This window comes from Canis lupus, chromosome 13 (genome assembly GCF_003254725.2).
Source record: "Canis lupus dingo isolate Sandy chromosome 13, ASM325472v2, whole genome shotgun sequence".
In the NCBI taxonomy this organism is placed as follows: domain Eukaryota; kingdom Metazoa; phylum Chordata; class Mammalia; order Carnivora; family Canidae; genus Canis; species Canis lupus.
This window is the reverse complement of record NC_064255.1, coordinates 44,232,879-44,259,035: the sequence shown is the minus strand read 5'-3', so window position 1 is coordinate 44,259,035 and position 26,157 is coordinate 44,232,879. Positions and strand designations below refer to the sequence as shown.

The 26,157-nt window shown below is 42.3% G+C and overlaps 1 protein-coding gene across 1 annotated transcript; it reads left to right on the top strand.

Moving 5' to 3' along the window:
* The first annotated feature begins 11,010 nt into the window (after positions 1–11,010).
* On the top strand, positions 11,011–24,176 carry CNGA1 (cyclic nucleotide gated channel subunit alpha 1). Its single transcript, XM_025435823.3, has 8 exons — positions 11,011–11,743; positions 13,042–13,164; positions 14,112–14,174; positions 18,722–18,763; positions 18,853–18,963; positions 19,890–19,997; positions 20,733–20,839; positions 22,311–24,176. Exons 1-8 carry the CDS (start codon positions 11,601–11,603, stop codon positions 23,723–23,725), a joined length of 2,112 nt encoding a protein of 703 aa, XP_025291608.1. The 5' UTR covers positions 11,011–11,600; the 3' UTR covers positions 23,726–24,176.
* Positions 24,177–26,157: the final 1,981 nt, after the last annotated feature.

Sequence of the window (26,157 nt, the reverse complement as noted above, 5' to 3'; positions counted from 1 at the left end):
TATTCCCTCTTTCACTCCTATTGCCCAGCCCCATCCATAGTTCCCCTTCTTAGAGGCAGGTAATCCCTGGTACCACGTTCTTGTGGCCCATCTCCCTCTCTCTCTGCACACACGCACATGAATACATATATCCTTTTTTTCTTGAACCTAGCAGTATATTATATTAAAGACTTTTTTATTGAAGACTTTCAATACTTGTTCGTACAGAAGTGCTTTCTTATTTTAATGACAGCACAGTATTTTATCCTACAAGACATATTTTTGGAAAGAATAAAAGGATAGGAAGGAAGGGAGAAGAAGGGAGAAGGAGATGGGGGCGCTGTTGCAGAAGAAAGGGTAATAATCCAGTAGACAATGGTGAAATCTGGAAGGTTCTAGAACGGAATAGGATAGGGTTAATTTGGGAGTACTTTGCAGGATGGATTGGAGGGAGGGCGAAGCTGGAGTTGAACAAACCAGCTAAAAGACTAGTCTGAGACAAGGGTAACAAGCACCTGACAAACCCTGGTGGCAATTAGAAGGAAGCAGTGGGAGTGCAGGCAAGGACAATGGCAAAATACGGTACGTAGGACTCCATCAAGTGCTTGATGGGAAGGAGAGAATCCCAGATAACTAACTCTGAGTTCTAAGTGAATTTGAGTGAATGGAATTCCAAACAGCAATTCTGCGAGAACTAGGAAAAGTCAGGAAGAAGAGCTGGTTTGATAGGGAAAGAAGCAAAAATCCATGTGGAGGTACCCCTGGACACAGGGCTCTGAAGTGGATGCTTCCGAATTTAAATGAAAGGAGTGTGGCGAAGGGGAGGGGTTCAAAAGCTTCAGAATGAGTTAATGAATGAGGAGTAGCAGAGGAACTAGGGAGGGTGGTCAGAGCTGGACGGGTGCATCGGGAGACGCTGACCTAGAGGTGAGGTTGAACTACGCAAGACAGCGGAGGAAAGTCTGAGCACCTCTGCCCCTCGGCAGTGCAGGGTGCTGAGTGTGAGGCTGCACACGACACTAATTTCTATATATAATATGCGATACGTATTGTATGTGGCACTATTACCCCAGATGGAAGGACACAGTGAAAACAATTGCTTGCGAAATGACTTCCAAAGGCAGAAGGAGCCATAAAACCAATAAAAGAAAAAGGCCGGCAAGCCCAGGTTGACAAGAGATGGCTTATTTCAGGGACTTAGGGACAGAAGTGTGTCGTGGGTGGTTGCAAGACGAGCACATCTCCACAACCCCACCTCCCCTAAGACCTGCTTTTACAGCCCCAGAGGCTGGGAGGACTACTGGGAAGAGAATGTTTAAGAATAAGTGTGTGTCATAGTCCTATCTCCGGAGCAGATCATGGGCCTTATGCCAAGGGTGTGGCTAAACACAAAGAAGGAATGTGGGCTGAGGGGCCTGCACAAGAAGGCTTTTAGGTCACAGAACAGTCAACGTGGCAAATTTGTCCAAGATGGCATTTGTCTGGTTCACACCGGAGCTTTGGGGGCTCAGAACTTATGGATTGATGAAAAAATGAGATCCACACTCCCAGCATCTTTCTAATGGCTACAGGATCCTTGTACCCGAGTGTCCTTTTAACTCCAACTCATGGCACCAGGATTGTGTGCATCAGGAGGGAGAGATAGAGAGAGGAGACAGAGAAGGGGACTCAATAAAGAGTTGGAGGGGACGCCTGGGCAGCTCAGTGGTTGAGCATCTGCCTTTGGCTCAGGGCTTGATCCCAGGGTCCTGGGATCGAGTCCCGCATCAGCTAAGCAGGGAGCCTGCCTCTCCCTCTGCCTATGTCTCTGCCTCTCTCTCTGTATGTCTTTCATGAATAAATAAATAAAGTCTTAAAAATAAAAAGAGTTTGGCGTCCTGGCAAAGCAAAGATGATCGGATCCATTCCATCACCATTTTCCACTCTGCAGCCTCTGGCCTTTATTTATTCATTTACTCAGCCCTTCTTTCTACGGACATCCCGGGGTACTTGCTCGGTTCCAAGCATGGCTCTACGTGCTGCGGATATAGAGATGAAACACAGACAACAAAAACTATTCCTTCCCTTAAGGAGCTCAGTTGAGGGAAGTTATAGGAAATTCCTTTCTGGTATTTTTCCCAAGGACAGTAGTGGATTCAGATTTTATTTTATTTTTTTAAGATTTTATTTATTCATTCATGAGAGACACAAAGAGGGGGAAGTAGGTTCCATGCAGGGAGCCCGATGTGGGACTCGATCCTGGGACTCCAGGATTAGGCCCTGAGCTGAAGGCAGAGGCTCAACCACTTGAGCCACCCAGGCGTCCCAGGATTCAGATGTTCTATATAGAAGGGGCTTAGGAGCAACCATCTGGTGAGAAGTGGGGGCCAGACACTTATTTTAAAGGTACATTTATTTATCCAACCTAGTGTTCTTTAAAAGGTATTATTTGGGGGTGGATTGGGGCTCCTAAGGGATATCATTGGAAGATAAAACCCTCCAAGCAACCTCTTTGCTTGAGTTGATATTTTAAGACATTCTTTTTGAATTTATGTTAATTCCATCGTAAAGAATTGGTGCCCTGCATCCACAGGGCGCACGGAGGAGACCACACTGATGGGAGTGATGCGGGCCAAACAAGGATCACTTGGGGGCAACTGGTGACCGAGTACCCATATCATGCCTCTTTTTTTTTTTTTAAGATTTTATTTATTTATTCATGAGCCACACAGAGAGAGAGGCAGAGACACAGGCAGAGGGAGAAGCAGGCTCCCTGCAGGGAGCCCGATGTGGGACTCAATCCCGGGACCCCAGAATCACACCCTGAGCTGAAGGCAGATGCTCAACCGCTGAGCCACCCAGGTGCCCTCACATCTTTTCTGAGATGCGGACACCTCTACAATTAAAGTCATCGACCTCGAGCAAATCCTTTAACCTCTGTGAGCTTCATAGCCTCCCCTGTGACATGAAGAAGGGAAAGCCAAGCCTCGGATTCTTACGTGGAACAACTGTGCTGACCCGACATAAGGCCTGACCCATAGCAGACACCCAGTACACACTTCTTTCTTTCTCTCTATCCCTACCACCTGACAGCGGTCCAGGGATATGGAGGGCGGACAACACACAGTTCTTTCTCACCTGCCTGTTGTCATCCTGCCCCAATCTGTCACACCAGGGTGTGAAAAAGTCGTTTGACCTGCTGGAGTTACCCGAAGGCACTGTGCTCGCTCACATGCTTGGTTTTTTTGTACTTGCTCCTGGTTCTGCCTAGAAGCTTGTTCCATGTCATCACAGGCTTGGCAGATGTCTGCTCTGTGTCCAAGACTGCCCTGGCCTTGTCTTTTGGGGGAAGCTTTATCTCAGGCCCCTGCAGAGGGTTAGGTGCCACAGCATCTCTGACCCTGACCTACCTCTACGTGCGGGGTATTGGCTGTTTGACCCTCGAATCCCTTTCCACCCCGTATGGGTTTCCCAGGACTGCTGAAACGAGCTAACCCAAATGCAGTGGCTTAGAACAGCAGAAATGTAGTATCTAAAGCCAGAAGTACCCAATCAGGATATTACTAGGGCCATGCTCCCTCTGAAGCTGTTGTGCCCAAGATTGCAAATCCGAGAAACCACCAAGGAGTCGACACCGATGCAAACACACGAGGGTTTATTTTCAAGCTCGAGCTTGGGTCCAAGTATACCCGACACAGCGGAGCAGGGACTTGGACCCCGAAGTGGGTTACAGCTGGGTTTTTTATAGGCTGGTCTAGGGGATTTCCAGAAGGGATGGAAGAATTAGGCTGGTCTAGGAGATTTTCTACCATGGGCGTGGGCTCTGTTGTCTTTCTGATATGGGATTCTCTGCCGAGGGCAATTCTGAGCTCTGTTGTCTTTCTGATATGGGATTACCTGCCGAGGACATGGAGGACATTCTGCAGTTTTTCCCTTTAAAGTTCAGCTCTTATTCACAGGGGCCTAAGATGGCCGTACTTGTGCTAATGCTAAACTGTAGGTGGGATGGCCTTAATTTTTCTCGGCCTCCACAAAGGCACTAGGGAAGCTTCCAGGCCCCTTTCCCACTTTCTGGTAGCCACAGGCATTCCTTGGCTTGTAGATGCATCACTCCAACCCTCCATCCCCTCAATGTTTTCTCTATGTATCTCCAGATACACAGAGTGTGTGTCTCTGTGTGTGTGTGTCTGTGTCTGAATTTCTCCTTTTTATAAAGGCACCAGTAACACTGGATTAGGGCTGACCTAATTAGACAGACCCAATCTCCAAATAAGGTCACATTCTAAGGTACTGGGGGTTAGGACTTTTGGAGGACACTATTCAACCCATAGCACATCCTTTCTCCATTCCATATTCTGGAGGAGAGAACTGCCCTTTCTGGAAGCGTCTACATGCTGTTGAAGGGCACCCAGTGTAGAATCCCAGCAGGACATTGGGGCAGGGGTGGGGTTGGGGCAGCAGGGTGACCTGAGGTCAGAGTATTGATTGCCTTGGAGGCATCCTTCCTGTGGGCTTGCCTTAGGCTGTGTCCTTCAGTGGTAAGGCGGTGCCTCATGACTCACTACTCTGCACAACTCCCTCTCCTTCCAGGGCTGAGGAGTGTTCCCTCTGCCTGTGTTTGGAGCCTAGGGGTGGTAACTGGCCCCTCTTACCCCCCCCCCTCCACCCCCGTTACTGCACTATGCTTTGTGTTTCTCTTCCATGAACACCTTTGTGGACAATCCATTGGGAAATAAACCTCTTAAGGTATTACCCTGCTTTAGGTATCTTATCTGCTTTATTTTATTTTTTAAAAGATTTTTATTTTTATTTATTCATGAGAGACACACAGAGACAGGCAGAGGGAGAAGCAGGCTCCATGCAGGGAGCCCGACATGGGACTCGATCCCGGGTCTCCAGGATCAGGCCCTGAGCCGAAGGCAGATGCTCAACCACTGAGTCACCCAGGCGTCCTCTTACTTGTTTTATTGACTATTGTGTGCATTTCTTTAGGCGTGTCCCCTGCTTCGTTCATCTCTGTATCATAGCACATTTCCTGCTGCTGGTAGGTGCTGAATAAACATGTTTGGTGGGATGGAAGGAGCATTGGAAGGACTGTAGACACCAAGTGGCTTTTTCATCTTCCTTTAGTTTTCTGACAGCCTCAGTTTCTTCTCCCAGATTCTGAGTCAACTCCATAACCGTTCTCTGTGTGCTTGCTCAGTGCTGACACCTTCACTAGGTGTGTGTGTGTGGGGGGGGGGTTGCTGGTAATTAAAATGTGGATCATTCCTCTAGCAATTTTTATCAGTGAATGGACCAACGTGGCTAGAGTTCGGTAAAGTAGGGGATGTCTGTTGGGGGTGCAGTTGGAAGTAGAGCATTAGACTAATGGCGGAGGCTCTGAATAGCTTCTGTGGATATAGGAGGAGGATTGATGGGCCATATCAAGGGCCAAGCTGAGACTCCATGGCATCTAATCCCATTTATCCTGTACTTTGCGACCAGATTAATCGTGCTAAAGTACTTTGGGACAGTGTCATTCCAAGCCTTAAAATCTTCAATGAAAAAAAATAAATAAATAAAATCTTCAATGACTATTTCTCATGGAATGAAGAATGAGCACCTGTTTGGGATCTTACTTCCCCCAGGTTCTCTGTGTCCTCTAGTTAAACTAGATGAATCTATCCTCTCCTGACAGCATCTTTCCCACCCCCATGACTTTTCTCATGAATTCCCTGTTACCCAGAAAGAAAGGTGTTTTCACTAGCCCACTTGCACCTGTTCAATCCTACCTACTCACGCACTCATTTCTGGTTTGGGGCTTAGATCCTTGCCTCCTCCTCCCTGCAACCTGTGTTCCCCAGGCTGCACTGCTTTGTTTTGGATTCAGCCACTGGGAGGCACTTGTGAAAGATGGAGGGTAGAGGAGTCAGAGATGAAGTCACTTCTCCCACTCATTATTTGCCTCTGGAGGCATCTCCCACTGGGTCTGTCTTCCAACTTGGTGGCCCTGGCTCTAGGCTCTAGTATCTCCCTCTTCCGGGCGTGTCTCCTGCTCTAGGACAGGTAGCAGGACCCTGTGACTGCTCATCTCTGGGTTTTCTTGGTTTCCCTGTTTAGGTTTTCTAATGCCTTGATGTTATTTCTCTTTATTAACCGTTCGATTTCACCATTTTTCTGACCGGACACTGATTGTAGGCCGTGGTCCTGTACCACGCCATCTTCCTCATGAACGTCTTCATACTCTAGTTGAAAGGGTTTTTTCTTGTTGTTTCTGTTTTAAACACCCCCTCCCCCCGAGTTTAAAAAATATCTGTTATTCCAGCTATCATTTTTTTTCTTATAACGCTTTTAAAATGTCTACTATTTTTGAAACAAAGAAGAAATAATCTTGGACATTGAAGAGGTGATCGACAATTATGAATACTTACTTGAGTTCCCTTCATGGGTCTAAACCATGTGTGTAGTGTGGTGCTCTTGTCTTCTTCCCTGCTACTGATTGTAAGCTCTTCAGAACCATACTCATCTTGGTGTTTCCTTCTTATAGCATCTATTAGAGAACTTTGTAGGATTTATTTATTGAAATGGACACAGACATTAATTGCTTGCTCTGTTTATTTTCATGTTTATTTCATTTTCTAATTATTCACTTCCTAACATATGAAAAGAAAGAAAATGAAATTTTTACATTGATTTTTGTCCTGAGACCTTGCCAAGTTAACTTACCTATTCTAATTTTTTTTTTTTGTAGAGTCTTTAGGATTGTCTAATACACTATCATGTCATCTGCAAATAAAGAATATTTTTATTTCTTCACAATATGGATGCCTTTTACTCTTTGTTTTAAAATACTTCTGGGGCTTAGTGCAAGAGAGCTAGGACAATTTTGAATGCCTCTAAAATATCCTTGTCTTGTTCTTGACATTAGGGGGAACATGTTCAGTCTTTCATTATTAAGCATGTCGTTTGGTACAGGTTTTTTTGTACATATTTTTTTATTGTGCTGAGGAAGTTCCTTTCTATTCCTAATTTGCTAAAGTTTTGTGTTATGAATTGGTGTTGAATTTTGTCAAACACCTTTTCTTTGTTGAAATGATCATATGACTTTTCTCATCTTTTTCCTTATCAATATAGTGAATTTTACAGACTGTTTTTCAAATTAAAGTCTGTACTCCTTCAGCTATGAAATTGGCTTTTTGTTATCTTAGTTGTTTGTGGATTTTGTCTTCGGGAATTGATTCTAAAGGTTTCAGATTTGTAGATCTGAAATGTCAGAGAGGTAACATCAACCTTGGGCAAAGGCTCCTGACAGTTACTTTCTCTCTCCCACTACTATATTCAAAATACGGCTGGGGTAGTGCACCCCATATTTCTTTAAGGTGATTTAGGAATCACTTGAAACAGAATTACTTACAGTGCTTGATAAAATTGTAGAGTCATGTGCCCAGTCATACTTCATTTATACTCTGAGAGCAGGGCCCTGGTATCTGCATTTTAAACAAGTTTCACAGGTATCATTCCTACTAAATTCACTGAACCATCACTGCATAGTTCATTATGTTTGTATGTGTGAATTTGCAACTGAGGGTGCACAGCATATCTTTTCTGCTATTTGATATAAAAGAGATACTACTACTATTCTGATTGTATAGATGTTAAAATTGGGGTTCAATAAGGTTCAAAAAAACTCAGTTGAGTCCATTCAACTAGTAAGTGATGGAGTCAGGATTTGAGCCCAAATTAGAGCCTGATGTCAAGCAGTAGAGCGGACGGCCTCCTGGGCATTCATAGCTCATGTTCCAAGTTAATTTGGCCTGAACTGTCCATAAGATTTTCCCAATTATTTGCTTTGCTTTATCTTTGTGCAGTTTTTTTTTTTTTTTTTTTTTTTTTATAGCCTCACTTAAGTGAGACCTTGTGATTTAGCTAAAAATGAAAACTGGAACTTACTTTGTAAAAGCAGTTGTTGCCCTTTGATTCATAAACTTTGATTCAAGATTCCTGTTTGGGAAAACCAGCAAAGCAATGAATTCTCAAAAAGAAGAATCTTTAGTTCTTTTCAGATGCCTTCTTAACAATCCAGTGATACCAAAAGACTTGGAGTATATGAAAAACACCAACAATTAGTATCAAAAAAAAAAACCCTTTCACAAACTACAAATTTTGCCTCTTAATACAATGCAAAAAATTTTAATGTAAAAATTTTAAATAAAATATTAGCTAGGGTCCAATAGTATATGAAAGGAGGCAATTACCATAATCAAGAAGAGTTTATTCAGTAACCATTAAGGTAACTTATTAATATAGCTCATCATGTTAGTAGGAAAAATTAAAAGGAAAAATATCATTATTTCTATAAAAACAAGAGAGCCTTTCATAAAATAGTCATTCCAATTTTTAATTTTAAAAAAACCTGGTAAAATAGGAATAAACGGAAGCTTCCTTAACTTGAATCAAATATTTCTATCAAACCAACAGTTGGCACCATGCTTAAGAGTAAAATACTAGGGTGCCTGCGTAGCTCAGTAGGTTGAGTGTTTGACCCTAGACTTCGGTTCAGGGCCTGATCTCAGGGTCCTGGGATGGACCCATGGCAGGCTCTGCGCTCAGCAGAGGAGTCTGCTTAAGGATTCTATGCCTCTCTCTCTGTCCCTTCCGCTGCTTGTGGGTGTGCTCTCTGTCGCTTTCAAATAAATAAATCAATTTTTTTTAAAAGAGTAAAATGCTAAAAATATTCTTATAAAGGCAAAACCACACTAGGCATCATGATAATCAACACTTTTACATATTATGTTCTGGAATTTTTAGTCAAGGTAATTAGACATCAATGCTTCATACCTCTTAAAAAAGAAGGAAGAAAGTAATAATTTTGTGTAGTACTATGATTACATTGCTAAAAGCAGAGATTGTTTAACAGAAAAACTATTAGAAATAATTTTGGTAAAGGTCAGTTACGGTTGCTGGTTTCAAAATAAAGAAAAATAATTTTATGACATAGCAAAAACAATGAATTAAAATATATCAGGGGAGAACTATCCTAATGACCCCAGAAACAAAATTATAAAGCATCTGAGACTTAATAAAAATGTAGGACCTAAATGTAGAAACTTTTTTGAAAACACAAAGGAAAATAATATTCTAACTTATTCTACGATTCTGATGCAAACTCTATCAAAATCTCGATGGTTGACAGGCAAGTGTAGAATGATGACATTTCAAACCAATAGAGAAAAGATGGACTATTATTGACTGTTGATTTTTTTTAAAGATTTTACTTATTTATTCATGAAAGACACAGAGAGAGACAGAGGCAGACACAGGCAGAGGGAAAAGGAGGCTGCTCGCAGGGAGGAGTCTGTTGCAGGACTCAATCCCAGAACTCAGGGATCGCGCCCTGGGCCAAAGGCAGGCGCCAAACCGCTGTGCCACCCAGGGATCCCTTGAGTATCTTTTTCTATTTACATTTTCTCCTAGAGTGATATATGTATTAAAAGTGTAAGTGCGCAATTAAAAACAAATGTGTTTTTGCCATGTAGAAGCCTTATGCCAACAAGTTATTGGACAAGGGAAGTGATTCTTTTTTTCTTCAGGTCCGAGCAAAGTCCAGGCGTGGTTTGTTCTGACATATTGGATATTTTGTGTCCTGGTTTAACCTTCAACTCACATAAATTTGTCTATCTTGCGATGGATGAAATAAGCATTTATTTTCCCTTTCCTCATCATGAGGCATGAGGTCTCTCAGAGTGTTCACTGCTGACAGCAGCAAGTCAGCAAGCTGTAAATATAACCAGATTAGTCCCATCCATTCTGATGCTGAAAAGGAGTCAATGAAATAACTTTGTTCTTAAAAGCTGTTGTTTCTTAGTCAAAATTATATTTTAAAATGTGTACATTTCATTTACATCACAAAAATTCTGGATTTACTTTTTGACTACTGGCTGCTAGTTATTTGCATCATTGTTTGATGAAATATAGAGCACCATTTATTCCTATGTTCCCTTGGAGATTTAACTTTTTATGAAAAGCAAGTCTTTTTTTTTTTAAGGACTTTATTTATTTGAGACTAGGAGGGGGCAGGCGAAGAAGGAGGAAAGCAGACTCCCCCCTGAACAGGGAGCCCGATGTGGCCTCCATCGCAGGATCCTAAGATCATGACCCCAGCCACCCAGGCTCCCCAGCAAGTCATTCTTTAATGTACTTTACTATAAAGAATGAACTGTTTTATGCATTTTCCCACCTCAAATGATTGCTTTTCTCTCTCTCTCTCTTTTTAAAATTTTTTTGGTTTTTGCTTATTCGAAAAAAGGCAAGTTTGCTGCTGCCCAAATCAGAATCATGGTAGAAAAATAACAAAGGAAAACTCCCCCAAGCCATATAGTAAAAAACCTAGAGGCCAGGCCAGGCGAGTGGTGTGTGTGTGTGTGTGTGTGTGTGTGTGTGTGTGTGTGTGTGTGTTGGGGGGGGAGGTGTGGAAGTCGTGCTGCGAGCCAGCCCTTTGGGGTCCTCCCCAGCGCACCCGGGCGTGCACCTTGGGCGCGGGAGCTGTCAGCAGCAGCACTGCTCCTGGAGCCCGTGACCACCTAGATACCGACGCGTCTTTCTCTCCCGCGGACACCTGGCGCTTTAGGAGAGTGAGGAACTTGGTCCCGGGAGAGGGGGCGCTGGGCCGGCCTCGCGGGGCTTCCCCTGGGCCCCAGGCCTTCCCCCACGCAGGTCTGGAGGGGAGGGGGGCGGGCTTGGACGCCCGGGTCGCCAAGCCGCGGATGCACCCGCGCTCGCCCCGCGAGGAACTGCCCCAGGTTCCCCGGGACGCGGCCGCAGCACCGCGGGGACCCGGGACCGTCGTGAGTGGGGCCGGGGGCGGGGCTCTGGGGCGGGGGGCGGGGCTCTGGTGGCTAGGGGCGGGGCGAGGTGGGAGGGGGCGGGGCTCTGGTGGCTAGGGGCGGGGCGAGGTGGGCGGGGGCGGAGCAGAGAGGGGGCTCGGGTGGCTCGGGGCGGGGCGGGGGCGGGGCCTCAGCGGGCAGGCGAGGAGCAGTGCGCCTGCGCGCCGTCCGCCGCGCGCCAGCGAGGGCTGCAGGTGAGCTCGTGCCCTCCGCGGGCTCGGACTCACCTGAGGGCGTCGGTGAAGCCCTCTGGTCGCTCCGCGCCTTCTCCGCACGCCTGGCGGGGCTGCACCAAGCCGAGCCCTATACGTGTCCGAATAATTTAGAACACTTGCTAAAAAAAGTGAAAAAAAAAAGCTAAGGTTTTTCACTAAAAGCTTTTCACTCCGAAGTTTGAATACCCCTCAGGAATCCCGCCACCCACCCCCTCCTTTTTTTGAATGCTTGCATCATTTTGGTATTTTATTGAGCTACTTTTTATCGTTACTTGTTTGATGTGTATGTGAGGGCCCCATAGTTCTGTTCTAGGCCTACATTGCCTGAATATTTTAAAGCTGGGATAAATCCAAAATAAAAAGTTCGACACCTCTGGTTTATTCTTGAATTTTAAAAAATACACTAAAAATGAGCTAGTGGTAATTAAGAGTTTAGGCCACATCTGTATTCTATTAAAGAATAATTCCTACATATAACTGGAAATAAAATTGTTACGACAGCCTTGGATGAATGGTAGCGTGAAGCTTCTGATTAAATGGGTAAATATATAAAATCCTTCTAATGGGGCTTTTTCTCTCCCCAGATATTAAACTAACCATGAAGAAAAATATTATCAATACATGGTACTCTTTTGTAAACATTCCCAATGTGATTGTTCCAGATATTGAAAAGGAAATAAGAAGGATGGAAAATGGGGCACGCAGGTAAATCGTTGCATTTTTTTTTTCGTTGCATTTTTGATACCACTCGCTGTTCTTAAATTTAACTAGGTTTAATTTCAGTTTCATTTTCAATTTGTGGCCTTGATCTTTGTAATTAATTTAATTTACTCAATTTACTTATACTTTGGAACAGCATAACTTGTCTCACAAATGAACATAGGTTTATTGTGGTCATTATTTAGAAGCACTTATGCCATATATTTCCTTAATCATTAGCAAGGCCTTTTCTTATGGGACATTTCAAATCTACCGAGACAGCATCTCCATAGATGAATGTGAAATAATACAAAGTATGAAATGCTAAATGTTTTTAAAGTGTTTACTCTAGATCATGCTAAGCAAAATAAGTTAGAGAAAGACAATTATATGATTTTACTCATATGTAGCATTTAAGAGACAGAACAGATGAACATAGGGGAAGGGAGGGAAAAATAAAATAAGGCAAAATCAGAGTGGGAGGCAAATCCTAAGAGACTCTTAACTATAGGAAACAAACTGAGGGTTCCCAGAGGGGAGGTGGGTGGAGGGATGGAGTAACTGGGTGGTGGGCATTAAGGAGAGTACATGGTGTAATGAGCACTGGGTATCATATGCAACTGATGAGTTACTAAATTCTACCCCTGAAATTGATAATATACTATATGTTAATTAATTGATTTTAATTTTTTTTTCAATTTTTATTTATTTATGATAGTCGCAGAGAGAGAGAGAGGCAGAGACATAGGCAGAGGGAGAAGCAGGCTCCATACACCGGGAGCCCGATGTGGGATTCGATCCCGGGTTTCCAGGATCGCGCCCTGGGCCAATGGAAGGCGCCAAACCGCTGCGCCACCCAGGGATCCCCAATTAATTGATTTTAAAAAATAAATAAAATGGTTACCCCACAGATGAATTGAATGGGTAGAAATGTGGTTGAATTTATTTTTTTGTGGAAAGAAATGTTATTACAGGTTAGTTCATACAAATGTATAATGTGACCTAAAGCAGAGATACCACGCTTTCTATCTGATAAATATTAACATTAATCAATGCATCCGATAATAGAAATATGGAGGGCCTAGAAAGTAGTGTCTTATTATACGAATTTTACTGAATAACACATATACCCTAATTCCGTGTATTCTGAAAGTTCTCATTTCACTCTAATTAAAAAAGGCTATATGTTAATTTGAGAGGGAAGGAGAAAAGATGAGGTAATGGTCCTCCTAATGAGAAATGTTATTTGTTCGTAATGGTTTCGTAATTGATCTGATTCATCTCTGCCACCTTTTGGACCATAGCTCCTTTTCTGATGATGATGGTGATGATGACAGTGCCTCCATGTTTGAAGAATCAGAGAATGAAACCCCCCATGCAAGGGATTCCTGTAGAAATAACTCACAGAGAAGGGATCCATCACAGAGGTGAGCAGTATGAGCTACTCCTCCATAGCTCTTTTTAAACTCTTATTTAGATGAAATATAGGTATTCTACTCCTCTATTTAGTGGGCTTGACAAATGCTCCTGCTACCCCCACTTCAGAGGATCTTGGGAGTCACTTGCTACTCACCTTTTCCTCTCTTGGAAAACTGCCACAGCCTGGTGACTATTCATGTCCATGGGGCCTCAAGTCACAAACACCCTTGCTGGTCATTTTCAGAGGCCTGTCTTTCTTTGTCCCTGAAGAACTTCATGCCCCAGTCCCCTATGACTCCTTTCTGACCCTTCTTTCAGGGTCCTGAAGCAATTGTACGTGGGAGGGGTTGGCTGTGCTCCTCTAAAAAGCTGTGTCCCATTTGACCCTACTTTTAGGGAAGTCGAGCACTAGTGTGAGCAGCTAGAAAAGAAAAGCTAGAAGTCCTTCATAGGAAATGAAACACTCATGAAAACTTCCTACCCGTGACTCTGAGGGTGTGAGGGGAATATGGTTGTCGGTGTGGATCAGGGGCTCCCATCCTGTGGAACATATTTACTTTTACTTTGCTTTTGCTCCCTCCCTTTTTCCCCTCTCTTAATCCTTTTCCCACTGACCACCTTCAGTTTTCCCACTGTTTTTATTTATCTTTTCTTCTCTTCCCATCTTCCCTGACAATCTAAGTCTTAGGTCTCTTGCTGGCAGTTGCAGCATCCAAGGTGGCTCACTTGAGGCCACGGAGGATGCTAAGCTTGGGTGTTAGCATTGATTAATAGGTTTTTACTAATTACTTTGGTTCATAGCACTGATACTCAGCAACTCATGGAGGCTCTATATTTTCAAAAATTGTCTAGGCAGTAGTTAGAACAAAGAGTTTGTTCTTTAAGACTGTTGCTTGCCATGAACATTATACAGATGGTGATGATTATGATTTCACTGTACATCTTCATTTTTCAGGGAACAGTACCTGCCTGGTGCCATCGCGCTTTTCAATGTTAACAATAGCAGCAATAAGGAGCAGTAAGTACATTTACAATAGAACCAAAGCTTTGCTTTTAAGGAATACCAGGAAAAAGGTAGGAATATATTCGAATCTGCTATAGAGGAGATCTTTATTAGAAAAACTCTATCTACTACAATGGCAATGGTATTCTATTATTTTGTCATTTGGTTATTTATATCTGAAAAATGTGACTACCCAGATTGAAAGCAGCCTGTATGTATGAATGTAGGTATGTATGTATGTATGTATGTATGTGTATGTATGTGTTTGAATACCTACAGAAAACCATTGTCTATAGTGTAAACGCAATTGCCTCTCCTTGTGTACAAAAATAAATGAAATATCAGTAATCCCTTCTATTCTAAGCCAACGCGTCTTAGGTCAAATTTCTTAGGAGACGATCTCTGAGTGGGAGGTGTGTGCACAAAGGTTTATTGGGAGCACTCTTGGGAACGATACCTAGGAGGGAGTTAGGTGATCAGGACCAGGCTGAGGGAGAAGCTGAACTTCAGGAACAGAGTTGATATGGGGAGCTCTAGAGCAGGGATGGCCCTTCAGAGTGGTGTCATAGTCGGGTAGTGGGACTGGGCCTTTGCCCTCACGCAGTCGTTGATCAAGGGCAGTGCCTAGGATGGGGGGCATAACTTGGAGCATGGTGGCTTCCTTCAGCCAAAGCCAGCCAAAGGAGAGGGAGACTGTGACCTGTCAGCAACCAATACTCTTGGCAGGTGGGGGGAATGAGTGCCACAGTTCTGTGCACTATTGCATCCATACCCCATGCTGCTTGTGCTGTTCAGCTCCGCTTTCTTCTTACAGAAAATTCACCCTATTTGGGAACACCTCCTCTAGTAGTCTTCTTCTTATTTTCCATGAGGAAGCTTATAAGAGGAAGGTTAATGGGATAAACTGAGGTCCCTGACAGCTGCAGCTGGTCTTGAGGCTTTATCTGAAATTCCTTATGCTCTCCTTTCCTGCTCTCCTTCCTCCTTTCAAGACTCCTATCACCCCCTGGCCAGCACTTCTCCTGGTTTAGATGACTTTCTTGGTGGAATGAATGATGCAGACCCTTATCCCTGAACGATGTGAGCCCCTGGCCACGTGCCATTCTTGAGTTATAGCTACTTTATTTGTCCATTTACCACTAAAACTGGGCTGGAGCACACCAAAGACACCAGAACGGATCACCTGTGTGCCAAATATACCATCTCCCCAACCCATCATATAACAGCAAGACCATCTAGATGTGATGAAAGAAGTCAGTTACTTTTGCCAATATGGTGACTTCCTTTCGTGCCTACTGGTTTTTTGACACGAGGGACCCAAAGTGACTGGGGAGTAGCCACAGCTTAATGTTTAATGGGACACTGTGTTGCCTGTAAGGCACATGATCCACCTGGAAACCTGGAAACCTCTAGATCCACAGAGCATAAAGTTGTGAGGATGAGAAGGACATACTCCCTATGTGAGTCGCTCCCACTTAAACTCCTTGGTTCTTTGATCCATACCTGGCCATTTCCTTTTCCATACAAAGTGGATGATTGTGCACTGCTTGAAGCTGTGCCATTGGGAAGATTAACTTTATCATGATCTTTTAGAGTCACCTTTAAAGTAGGGCCATAGGGTAGACACAGCCCATTTTGGCTTGCATCTCGATGTCAGGCTGACCCATGCCTAGACCATGCTCCATCAGCTGCTCCTGTAAGACCCCCACATATGGCCATGGTGGACAATTGAGGGATGGGTGCTGATACAACAGTGGTAGATGACATGGAGGGAAGGTACCGAGCCACCTGCTCGATCCCAAATAAACCATTTCATCATATGGTGGCTTGCTGTACAACCTTATAACTTGTTAATTGTGATAGAATTCAGGTCATGGTCAGTAGTCACTCTGTGTCCCATGGTCAGTTCATCCTCTTTCAAAGCCCTATATAGTGGAGAAATGTGATGTTCTCAGGAATATCCAGATGGTCCAAGTCCCTCTAGGCTGTGTTGTGACATTAAGAAGGAGAGAGAACATAGCTCTGGAAAAGACTATAAATGTGTTCTATTTTGCATCTCATAACTATTTCTGATCGTCTTCCCTGATAGTGATAAAAAATATAACACACTCACCATGACTGACCCGGAGCATTAGGTATATGATGTAGAACTGCATGAATGCATTGCTTTTCACATTTGCCACAGTAGCTGCAATTGGGACTACTCTTTACTCTCTGCAGTCTACTGTCACCCACAAGTATCCATGGGCTTTGTGTAGGGACCAGACATTGTATTAAATGGCAATGGGAGGGAACCACCACCACTACATGCAGTAGGTCTGTAAGGACTGCATTTTCTTTTCTGTCCAGGATGTTGTTTTCAGCTAGCAGACAGGAGGCAATGTGAGGGCTTTTACTTGGCCCTCTCCATTATGTAGCTCTTACTCTATAAGCCAAGGAACTAGTAGGGCTGAAGCTTCTGCTTCATGACCAAATATATACTTCCTGCTTTTACATTGAGGAACTGGAGAAATGGTCATAGTGGGGGGCTTTAGACCCAGTGGAAGATCCGTAAGTCATATATCGTGGATTATGTTATTACTAGGTTACCATATGCTGCTTCCCCCCGCCCGACTTTAATGGGAGGCATGATATTTCAATCCCTGGGTCTCAATATCAGCTTGGGTCTCATGCCAAATAGTTTTTAATGTATCTAGAGACTCCCTTTTCCCCCAGGTGCAGCCACCTAAATAACCCACCAACAGGTTTTCTTTGGGGGAAAGACTGGGGAAATCATTACTGAATACACTTGTGGAGGTCTTGCAGGGTCCTTCGTGAGGGCTTAGCTTCTGCTTCAGTCAGTGGTTTCATTTCTGAGAATTGGCTCAGGTTTAGAAACTATCCATGAGGTTGTGACTTTTTATTGGGTTAACTTGCTCTCAACCTCCTGATCATCCATTCCTGATCTGTTTTGATTATGTATATGTTAAACAGTGTCCTGACAAGCCGAAAGGAGGTGCATCTACCTGTAGTAGAATATAGTGATCTATTAACCTCTTCCATAGCTCTCATGGGTTAAGTCCTCTGTCTACCCATGCTCACCTTAATGCTAATTATATTTATTGGACCCATCCCTCTTCTGATGAGTAAGCACTGCCACTGACCTCTCATTCCCAGATTCTGTTACCCCTATTGCTCTCAGGGAACCCAGTTCTGTACCCAGTTTGGCATCTATCACTATCAGCCCTGGCTGACAGAGGGCTGCACCACTGGGTTTTCTCAGCGATGCTGGTGCCCCTCCTACGAGCACATTCCTTATCATTTTTGTCCTCTAAACCGTGTGAGGGACTGTAGTCAGTTGGTGGGCTCTCTTCCTTACTTGGCATGTCCACTATAGCATATTACTTCTCTGAGTCTTCCTGATACCTTTCTCCACTATCCACCACAGCACGTTGTAATTTACTCCACTTAGCATGAGCCATCACCTTTTCTGAGCTTCTGGGAGACATCTAAGCAGTGTGTTAGCACCATTTCCTAGGATCTGTGGTCCGATGTTAAAACCTGTATCACAAGAATGTGCTCTTAGAGCAATCAGTTCTCCCTTATCCAGTTTTATGTTCTGTTCCCCTTTGTACGTGACAAACTTAGGTGCCAAGCCCCACTTCCTCGTCCATTCTATTTCCTGTTTCTCCTCAATAGCAGCATTCCACTTCTGCTCGGGTTATTCATGTACAGACTAAATTCATGTGTACGTTCCCATTTGAAAATTTCCTTCCTGTTAACATCCTCACTCTTCTAAAATTCTCCAGCTCTTACCTATACGTTGAGGCCTAGACCTGTCTCCCCTTAATATCCTCTCTGATAATGCTCCTGGTAGTGAGCTGCCTGTTTATTCATGTCTGAATAATAAAATTTCCCAAGGCATCTGAGCCTATTTTGACCTGAGGTCTGCCTGATTCTAGAATCCATTCTTCAGCTGATAGAAAGAGAGCCAACTGTAGAAAGAGGCCTCCAATCACATAATCTCCACTCCAGAAGAAATTGCATATAGAAAAGGATGATTTCAAATCCAGTGAATGAATCTAAGAATTAGGATTCTACTGTGTGAAGTTTTTTGACTACTCATAAAAAATTGCTTCATTTGGGATTACCCTCCCTAAAGAAAATTGATGGCATTTTCTTGAAATTCTCAAAGCTCTTACTCAGTAATAAATATAAGTTATATCAAGAAGCTTAAATCTTAAATGATTTTTTGGGGGATACATGGAGCCTGAAAGTGCACTCTTGGGGGGCTATTGTTTCCTGGATTTCCCTCTTTGAGTTTATGCCTTTATCTACTACCATTGCCTTCAATTTTCCACATGCACTAACCCAGGAATTTTTGTTTATTTGTTTTATCATCTGGGTACAGGTCCATTTTTTGTAGAACTCTCCATTAGTAGACCAGATTTTTGGTCTCTGAGCATGGGGGCAAGTCCCTGAGTGCAAGGCTCAGAATTCTTGCTCAATAGAGAGGAAAGTAAACAAGAATGGAAGTCAGAATGTAATTTGATTATGTGACTTAAATATTATTTCTTCTTTAGAGAACCAAAAGAAAAAAAGAAAAAGAAAAAAGAAAAGAAGAGGTAAGTTAGACTTTGGCATGAGTGATCCCAGATTTTTTGGCCCAGAATATTTCTGTGCTTTATTGCTAACCACAGCTCTCTCTTTTCAGCAAATCAGGAGATAAAAATGAAAATAAAAAGGACTCAGAGAAGAAAAAGAAGAAAGAAAAGGAAAAAGAGAAGAAAAATAAAGAGGAGAAAGGCAAAGATAAGAAAGAAGAGTAAGTGGCACTGAAATTAGGAATGAATTTATAATGGATTTTGGATGCAGGGAGTTTCCTGAAAGCTGTTGAGGTTTTTATAAAGGGAAAAATCCTTAATAATATGGGCTTGAGGCATCTGGCTAGCTCAATCGGTAGACCATGTGACTATTGATCTTGGGGTTGTAAGTTCAAGCCCCATGCTGGGTGTAGAGATTACTTAAAAATAAAATCTTTAGCTTTAGCTCCCCCACTACCAACAGCACCCCCCCAAAGTAGTCTTGATACTAGAAAATTTAAAAAATTTTCCATTTGAGCAAATATTTCCTTCCTTCCTTCCTTCCTTCCTTCCTTCCTTCCTTCCTTCCTTCCTTCCTTCCTTCCTTCCTTCCTTCCCTCTGCTCTCTATTGCCTCTTCATTCTTCATAGATGCTTATGAACAAATACTTTTTATTAGGTTGTGTTACATTCTTCTTTCCATACAGGTGAGAAAGAAGCCACGAGTTCCCTTTCCTGATTGTTTAGTTCCTGTAGTTCCTGATTGTTTTGTTACCTGCTACGGGGAGTGGCAACACTCCATCCTCTCATCACCCATAACCTACCAAAGAGGTCTATGGAATATCCAGAGTTTAGCATGATCTGTGCACTGTTCCTTCTCAGTGGCTGGATTGATAGAAATGGCTGTAGCACCACAATAAAACAAGGGCTTTAAAAAAGCCTAATGTAAGGTTTAATGTAAGACTAGTAATTTATCTATCCAGTGCTCACTAAGCAATTTCTTATGTCTGGCACACTCATGCCAAGCTAGTCTTCTCCCTGTAGAGTGAGCTTCTCCAGCTTACTTCTGTTTCGTTCATTACAGGTGATGGACATAACCATATTGGATACGTGAAATAAAATGTCCTAGTTCCTTGGTAACCTTCTACTTTATTTCTAATTGCTGTTAGGGAGAAGAAAGAGGTCATGGTTATTGATCCTGCAGGAAACATGTACTATAACTGGCTGTTTTGCATCACTTTACCTGTTATGTACAACTGGACTATGGTTATTGCAAGGTATCTATATATTTTTGTGGATCTTGACCTGATTCTAATTTCTAAGTTACCTGACTTAACAGTGTGGTCCAGGGCTCTTTGGGACATACCTCTTTTCTATACCACAGGCTGTAAAGAGAGGTTGCATTATTCTCAATGTGTTTTCCTAAAATCAGGAGTGGGTGCTTTGGTTCCCAATATACTTAGATGCAGAGTAGAAGGATATTTTTTAACTTTTGATTGCTGAGTCACTTAATTAGAATTTGGGGAGAAACTTTGTTATTTATTTATTTAGGTCCATAAGAAAAAAAAATGTCAAGAGTGGGGAAAAAAAAAAGATCTGGGTTGTTTTAGAACAAGATGTGTTTCCCAAGTGATTTCTCTGGTTCTCTGTCCTTTAGACAGTAAGCATCTCAGCCATCCAGAACCAAGAACATTCCTTGAAGCATTTTGGGTACAAATAGTCAAAAAGAACCTGGTTATCTGTATTTTGACATTAGCTTGAGACCATTTATTCTTATTTGATGTCTTCATGAAGTGAACTAGTGTAATGGAAAGAATGTTGGAATTCAAAAACATGAGAAAACTACATCCAACCACTCAGATTCAGAAAAGCCATGGTTGTTTAAATTGACCCTAAGGACCTGATCAGCCTTAGTGTGTTATATCTCTTAACGTGCTAAAAATTACGCAGAGAAGACTTTCATTTGCATTTGCCCCTGTTTCATTTTATTTATGCAAGTTTTTCTCTTACAGAGCATGTTTTGATGAACTTCAGTCTGATTACCTAGAATATTGGATCATTTTTGATTACCTATCAGATATAGTCTATCTTCTTGATATGTTTGTACGAACAAGGACAGGTAAATGTGTTCAACTTTGGATGTTTTGTAATTTTGCACTTTTACCTCTACAGTATAATTTGAAATTCTGTCATTGAAGCGTTCCTCAAAATAAACTCCTAAAAATCTATTTTAGAGGAAAAAGCTGTTTGAAAGCAAGAGTGCCATATACCTACCCCACAAGCTTAGGTCACTACAACTGATTCACTTTACTAGGCAACCTTTGAGTGTGGATTGGTGGCTTTCCTACCATTAACTTGCTCATGGGGTTAGTGCCATGTGAGAGGAATAAAGACAACAGAAAGATTCTGCTAGTTCTGTGGAGAAAGGGTAATTGCTACCTAACAGACAGAGAGCCAGGAAGAGGCATGGGGTAAAACCAGTATACCCAGCAGAGCTGTACTAGAGATTTTGTAACATGGTACAAATCCTTAATTCAACTTTGTGGTCATGGCGAGGCATTACTGACCAGGGAGCAGGATCTGATTGCTTCCCCTTAAGTATTCTTGACAAGTAGGTATAAGCTTATCATTTTTACACTGCTCTCTGTGTGCAAAGGTAACCACCGTACAGAGAGTAGCACTTAAGAATCATTATTTAAAATAGGGACATGCTCCAAATATCAGTGGGCTGGAGCCATGCTCTACTCACACCTCTGGTAGCCAGTCTAGGAAGGGGAACAGATTCTTTCCTTGGTGAAATGTATCAGAATGTTAAAATTCAAAGCCCACTTTGAAAATGCAGGAGAAAGTAGGATCCCAGATGTCTAAGGAAGCCTGGGGAACAAGAAGGAGAGAGAAAATGAACCTTCAAAGGACATTTATTCTTCACATTGAAGGGACAAGGAAGGAATACACATAACAGACAATAAGGCTGGTACCCAAGCTTCAGAGGTAGGGCTGGGATTCTGACAATAGACTAGCATGAGGCATTAGGCACAACACTAGGGCATTTAGAAAAATTTCTAAGAACGTTGTTCATAAAAAGAATGGCTTTACCTGGGTAGAGATGCTGGATCTACAGAGGTCTGAATATATACAAAGTATATATTCATTGCCTATAATCTCTCACTTTTGCACTTAAAGTGTTTTGTTTTTTATTTCTTCAAAAGAATATCTTATCTTCTAAACCATATTTTAATCAGTATTCATATCTTATAACATTGTTAAAAGCATGTTTATTAGAAATGAACTCTTTTCTTAAAATTTTTAAAATTTATTTTAGAGCGAGAGAGCAAGTGGGGTAAGGAGCAGTGGGAGAGAATCTTCTAGCAGACTCTTCACTGCACCTAGAGCCTGATGCGGGGTTCAACCTGGGCCGAAACCAAGAGTCGGATGCTTAGCAGAATGAGTCACCCAGGGGCCCCTACTGAAAATGAACTCTTGTTTTGAACTGGATGAAGTTCCTTGAGGGTTATTTTAGGAAAATTCATAATGGCATAAAAACAAAAACATGAAATTGTTTTTTTGTTTTTTGTTTTTTTCTATTTTAGGTTACTTAGAACAAGGACTGCTGGTGAGGGAGGAGGCTAAGCTCATAGAGAAATATAAATCAAACTTGCAATTTAAACTTGATTTTCTATCAGTAATACCAACTGATCTGCTGTATTTTAAGCTGGGGTGGAACTATCCAGAAATTAGATTAAACAGACTATTAAGGATCTCTCGAATGTTTGAGTTCTTCCAGAGAACAGAAACAAGAACAAACTACCCAAATATCTTCAGGATTTCCAACCTTGTTATGTATATCGTCATCATTATCCACTGGAATGCATGTGTTTACTTCTCTATTTCCAAAGCTATTGGATTTGGAAATGATACGTGGGTGTATCCTGACGTCAACGATCCTGAATTTGGCCGTTTGGCTAGAAAATATGTATACAGCTTGTACTGGTCTACACTGACTTTGACCACAATTGGTGAAACACCACCTCCCGTGAGGGATTCTGAGTATGTCTTTGTGGTGGTTGATTTCCTAATCGGAGTGTTAATTTTTGCTACCATCGTTGGTAACATAGGTTCTATGATTTCCAACATGAATGCTGCCAGGGCAGAATTTCAAGCAAGAATTGATGCAATCAAGCAATATATGCATTTCCGAAATGTAAGCAAAGATATGGAAAAGAGAGTTATCAAATGGTTCGACTATCTGTGGACCAACAAAAAAACAGTTGATGAGAAAGAAGTCCTCAAGTATCTACCTGATAAGCTGAGAGCAGAGATCGCCATCAACGTTCACTTAGACACTTTAAAAAAGGTGCGCATTTTTGCGGACTGTGAAGCTGGGCTGTTGGTGGAATTGGTCTTGAAATTACAACCCCAAGTCTACAGTCCTGGAGATTACATTTGCAAGAAAGGGGATATCGGACGAGAGATGTACATCATCAAGGAAGGCAAACTTGCTGTGGTGGCAGATGATGGAATCACTCAGTTCGTGGTCTTGAGTGATGGCAGCTACTTCGGCGAGATCAGTATCCTTAACATTAAAGGTAGCAAAGCTGGCAATCGAAGAACAGCCAATATTAAAAGTATTGGCTACTCAGATCTGTTCTGTCTCTCAAAAGATGACCTCATGGAAGCTCTAACTGAGTACCCAGATGCCAAAACTATGCTAGAAGAGAAGGGAAAGCAAATCTTGATGAAAGATGGTCTACTGGATATAAATATTGCAAATGCTGGAAGTGATCCTAAAGACCTGGAAGAGAAGGTCACCCGAATGGAGGGATCAGTAGACCTCTTGCAGACAAGGTTTGCTCGGATCCTGGCTGAGTATGAGTCAATGCAGCAGAAACTGAAGCAAAGACTAACCAAAGTTGAGAGATTTCTGAAACCAATTATTGACACAGAATTTTCAGCTCTTGAAGGAACGGGAGATGAAAGTAGGCCCCTGGACTCCACACAGGACTGAGAAGCTGGTCATTAACAAGGACGTGCCTCATGATCCTTTTGGTTTAGGCAACTCTAAATTGGAAGAAGAGGGAGATTCAGCTGGGGGAGTGTTTCCATAAGGAAAATGGGCTTTGGTGCAGTATACAAGGCCCGCGCACCCACTTGGGAGGTACTGTGATTAACAATCATCGTCCTTAGGATTTTTCAGAGTGGATAATGTGCAAAGATATAGAATGATTAAGTTGTCAGTATCTACATTTCCTGATTTTTTTCATATATGCTCCTTTTATGTAATACTCTATAAAAGCGAACAAGTATCCCTCACTTTCAGGCATTTTACATTGTGGAGGAGCAGCTGGGAATTACCATGTATGTCATGTTCAGGATACCATTTTAAAAAGGATTAGAATGCAATAAAGTAAAATAAATCCTAAAACTATGGTGAATATTATTTATTTGATAACTTAATAGGGAGTTTAGGATCTTTTAGAGCTTCAGGGTCATTTTAAAGATATTAGTCATTGTAGTCTAGGACTTAGGAAGGGTGGTGAAGAGAAACTTCTTATGAGAAAAGTGTGACAAATCAAACTCCACATATCTACACTAATATAGAAATACATAACATTAAAAATCATAAAATGTAGGAATATTTTATAATATATTTTTTCCTTTCAAGATTTTATTAAATTCAAGTTAGTGGGAAGCCTGGATGGCTCAGTGGTTGAGCATCTGCCTTTGGCTCAGGGCGTGATCCCGGGATCCTGGGATCGAGTCCCACATCGGGCTCCCTGCAGGCAGCCTGTTTCTCCCTCTGCCTGTGTCTCTGCCCCTCTCTGTGTCTTTCATGAATAAATAAATAAAATATTTTTTAAAAAAATAAATTCAAGTGAGTTAACACATAGTATAACATTAGTTTCTGGGGTAAAATTTAGTGACTCATCAGTTGCATACAGCACCCAGTGCTCATTACATCAAGTGCCCTCCTTAATGCCCATCACCATTTACCCCATTCCCTCTCCCACCTCCCCTCCAGCAACCCTCAGTTTATACTTTTATAATAAATTTTTTAAAAATTTTTGTTTATTTATTCATGATAGTCACAGAGAGAGAGAGAGAGAGAGAGAGAGAGAGAGAGGCAGAGACATAGGCAGAGGGAGAAGCAGACTCCATGCACCGGGAGCCCGACATGGGATTCGATCCCGGGTCTCCAGGATCGGATAGCGCCCTGGGCCAAAGGCAGGCGCCAAACCGCTGCGCCACCCAGGGATCCCCCTTTTATAATAAATTTTTAAAAGTCTCTGATTCTTAAGACCTGACAGCAATAGCTATTATCTTCCTTACCTGACCGGCCAGCAACAAAAAAAGGTATAAAAATAATTCCATTGCTGAATGATTAATAAAGGAAATTGTGATGTTAGAAAAGGAGATGTGTAGGTTCTGTGGACCAGCATGGCATCATCAGGCAACTTCTTAGAAATTCAGAATCTCAGGCCCTACTGTGGAGCTACTGGATTAGAAAATGCTTTTTAGCAGGACCCTTGGGTGATTCATACATTAAAGCTTGAGAAGCACCTAACTGGAGAACCAGGAAGGAGTTAATGGGATTTGTTCTAGGAATTTCAGAAAAGGGCTCTGTATGACAAGTGTGTGGTTGTGGAAGACATTGCTAATCCATCATAAACCTCTCTACTAGTTAACTCAGATGAGTTTAAAAAAAAAAGTCTTCTTACCAGAGATCACTGGAATTGATATAAAATTTCTCTCTCTGCCTGTAATGATATGACTTAACGTGACATCCTGTTAATTTTACATTTCAGATATTTATATGGACCTTGATCAGTGCACGTCTATGGTATATTCTATTCTACGAATAGAATATTCATTGAACCGTACATGGTATTTGCAGTCTCATGTTGACATTTTACATTTTATCTCTTCAATATCAGCTGGCAAGTATTTCTTCACTACAGAGGAAGTGACTAGTACTGGAGTGGGTGGGTCGTATTTAATATATAACAATGTTTCTGCCTGACACAAGTACTCTTTTTCCTATCTTTTTTTGTTTGTTTGTTTTTGTTTTTACTTTTTATTCCTTCTTCACACGCAGACTATTCTTTGTGCTCTTTGTTGCCTGTTATAAAAACCTCTACGACACTGTAAAGAGGCTTGATTTGGTAAGGTAGGAATGGCCCTTGGCTCAGGGCCTCGCTCCCAAGGAGAAGCAGCCCTGGTCACAGCATCCAGGAGGGTGGGTACTTTGAGTCTGATTTCAACTAGAGACATCCCAGGGTTTCGACTTGATGAACTCTGACCCAGAGCTCTGGGAGTCTCTCCGATACTTATATTGGACAGGTGGCAGATTCTTGATTCAAAGACTTGGGGTCAGGAAGGCTCAGCCAATTCCTTTTCCGTGACTCCTCCAGGTGGAGGCTCAGACAGGTGGTGGCGAGG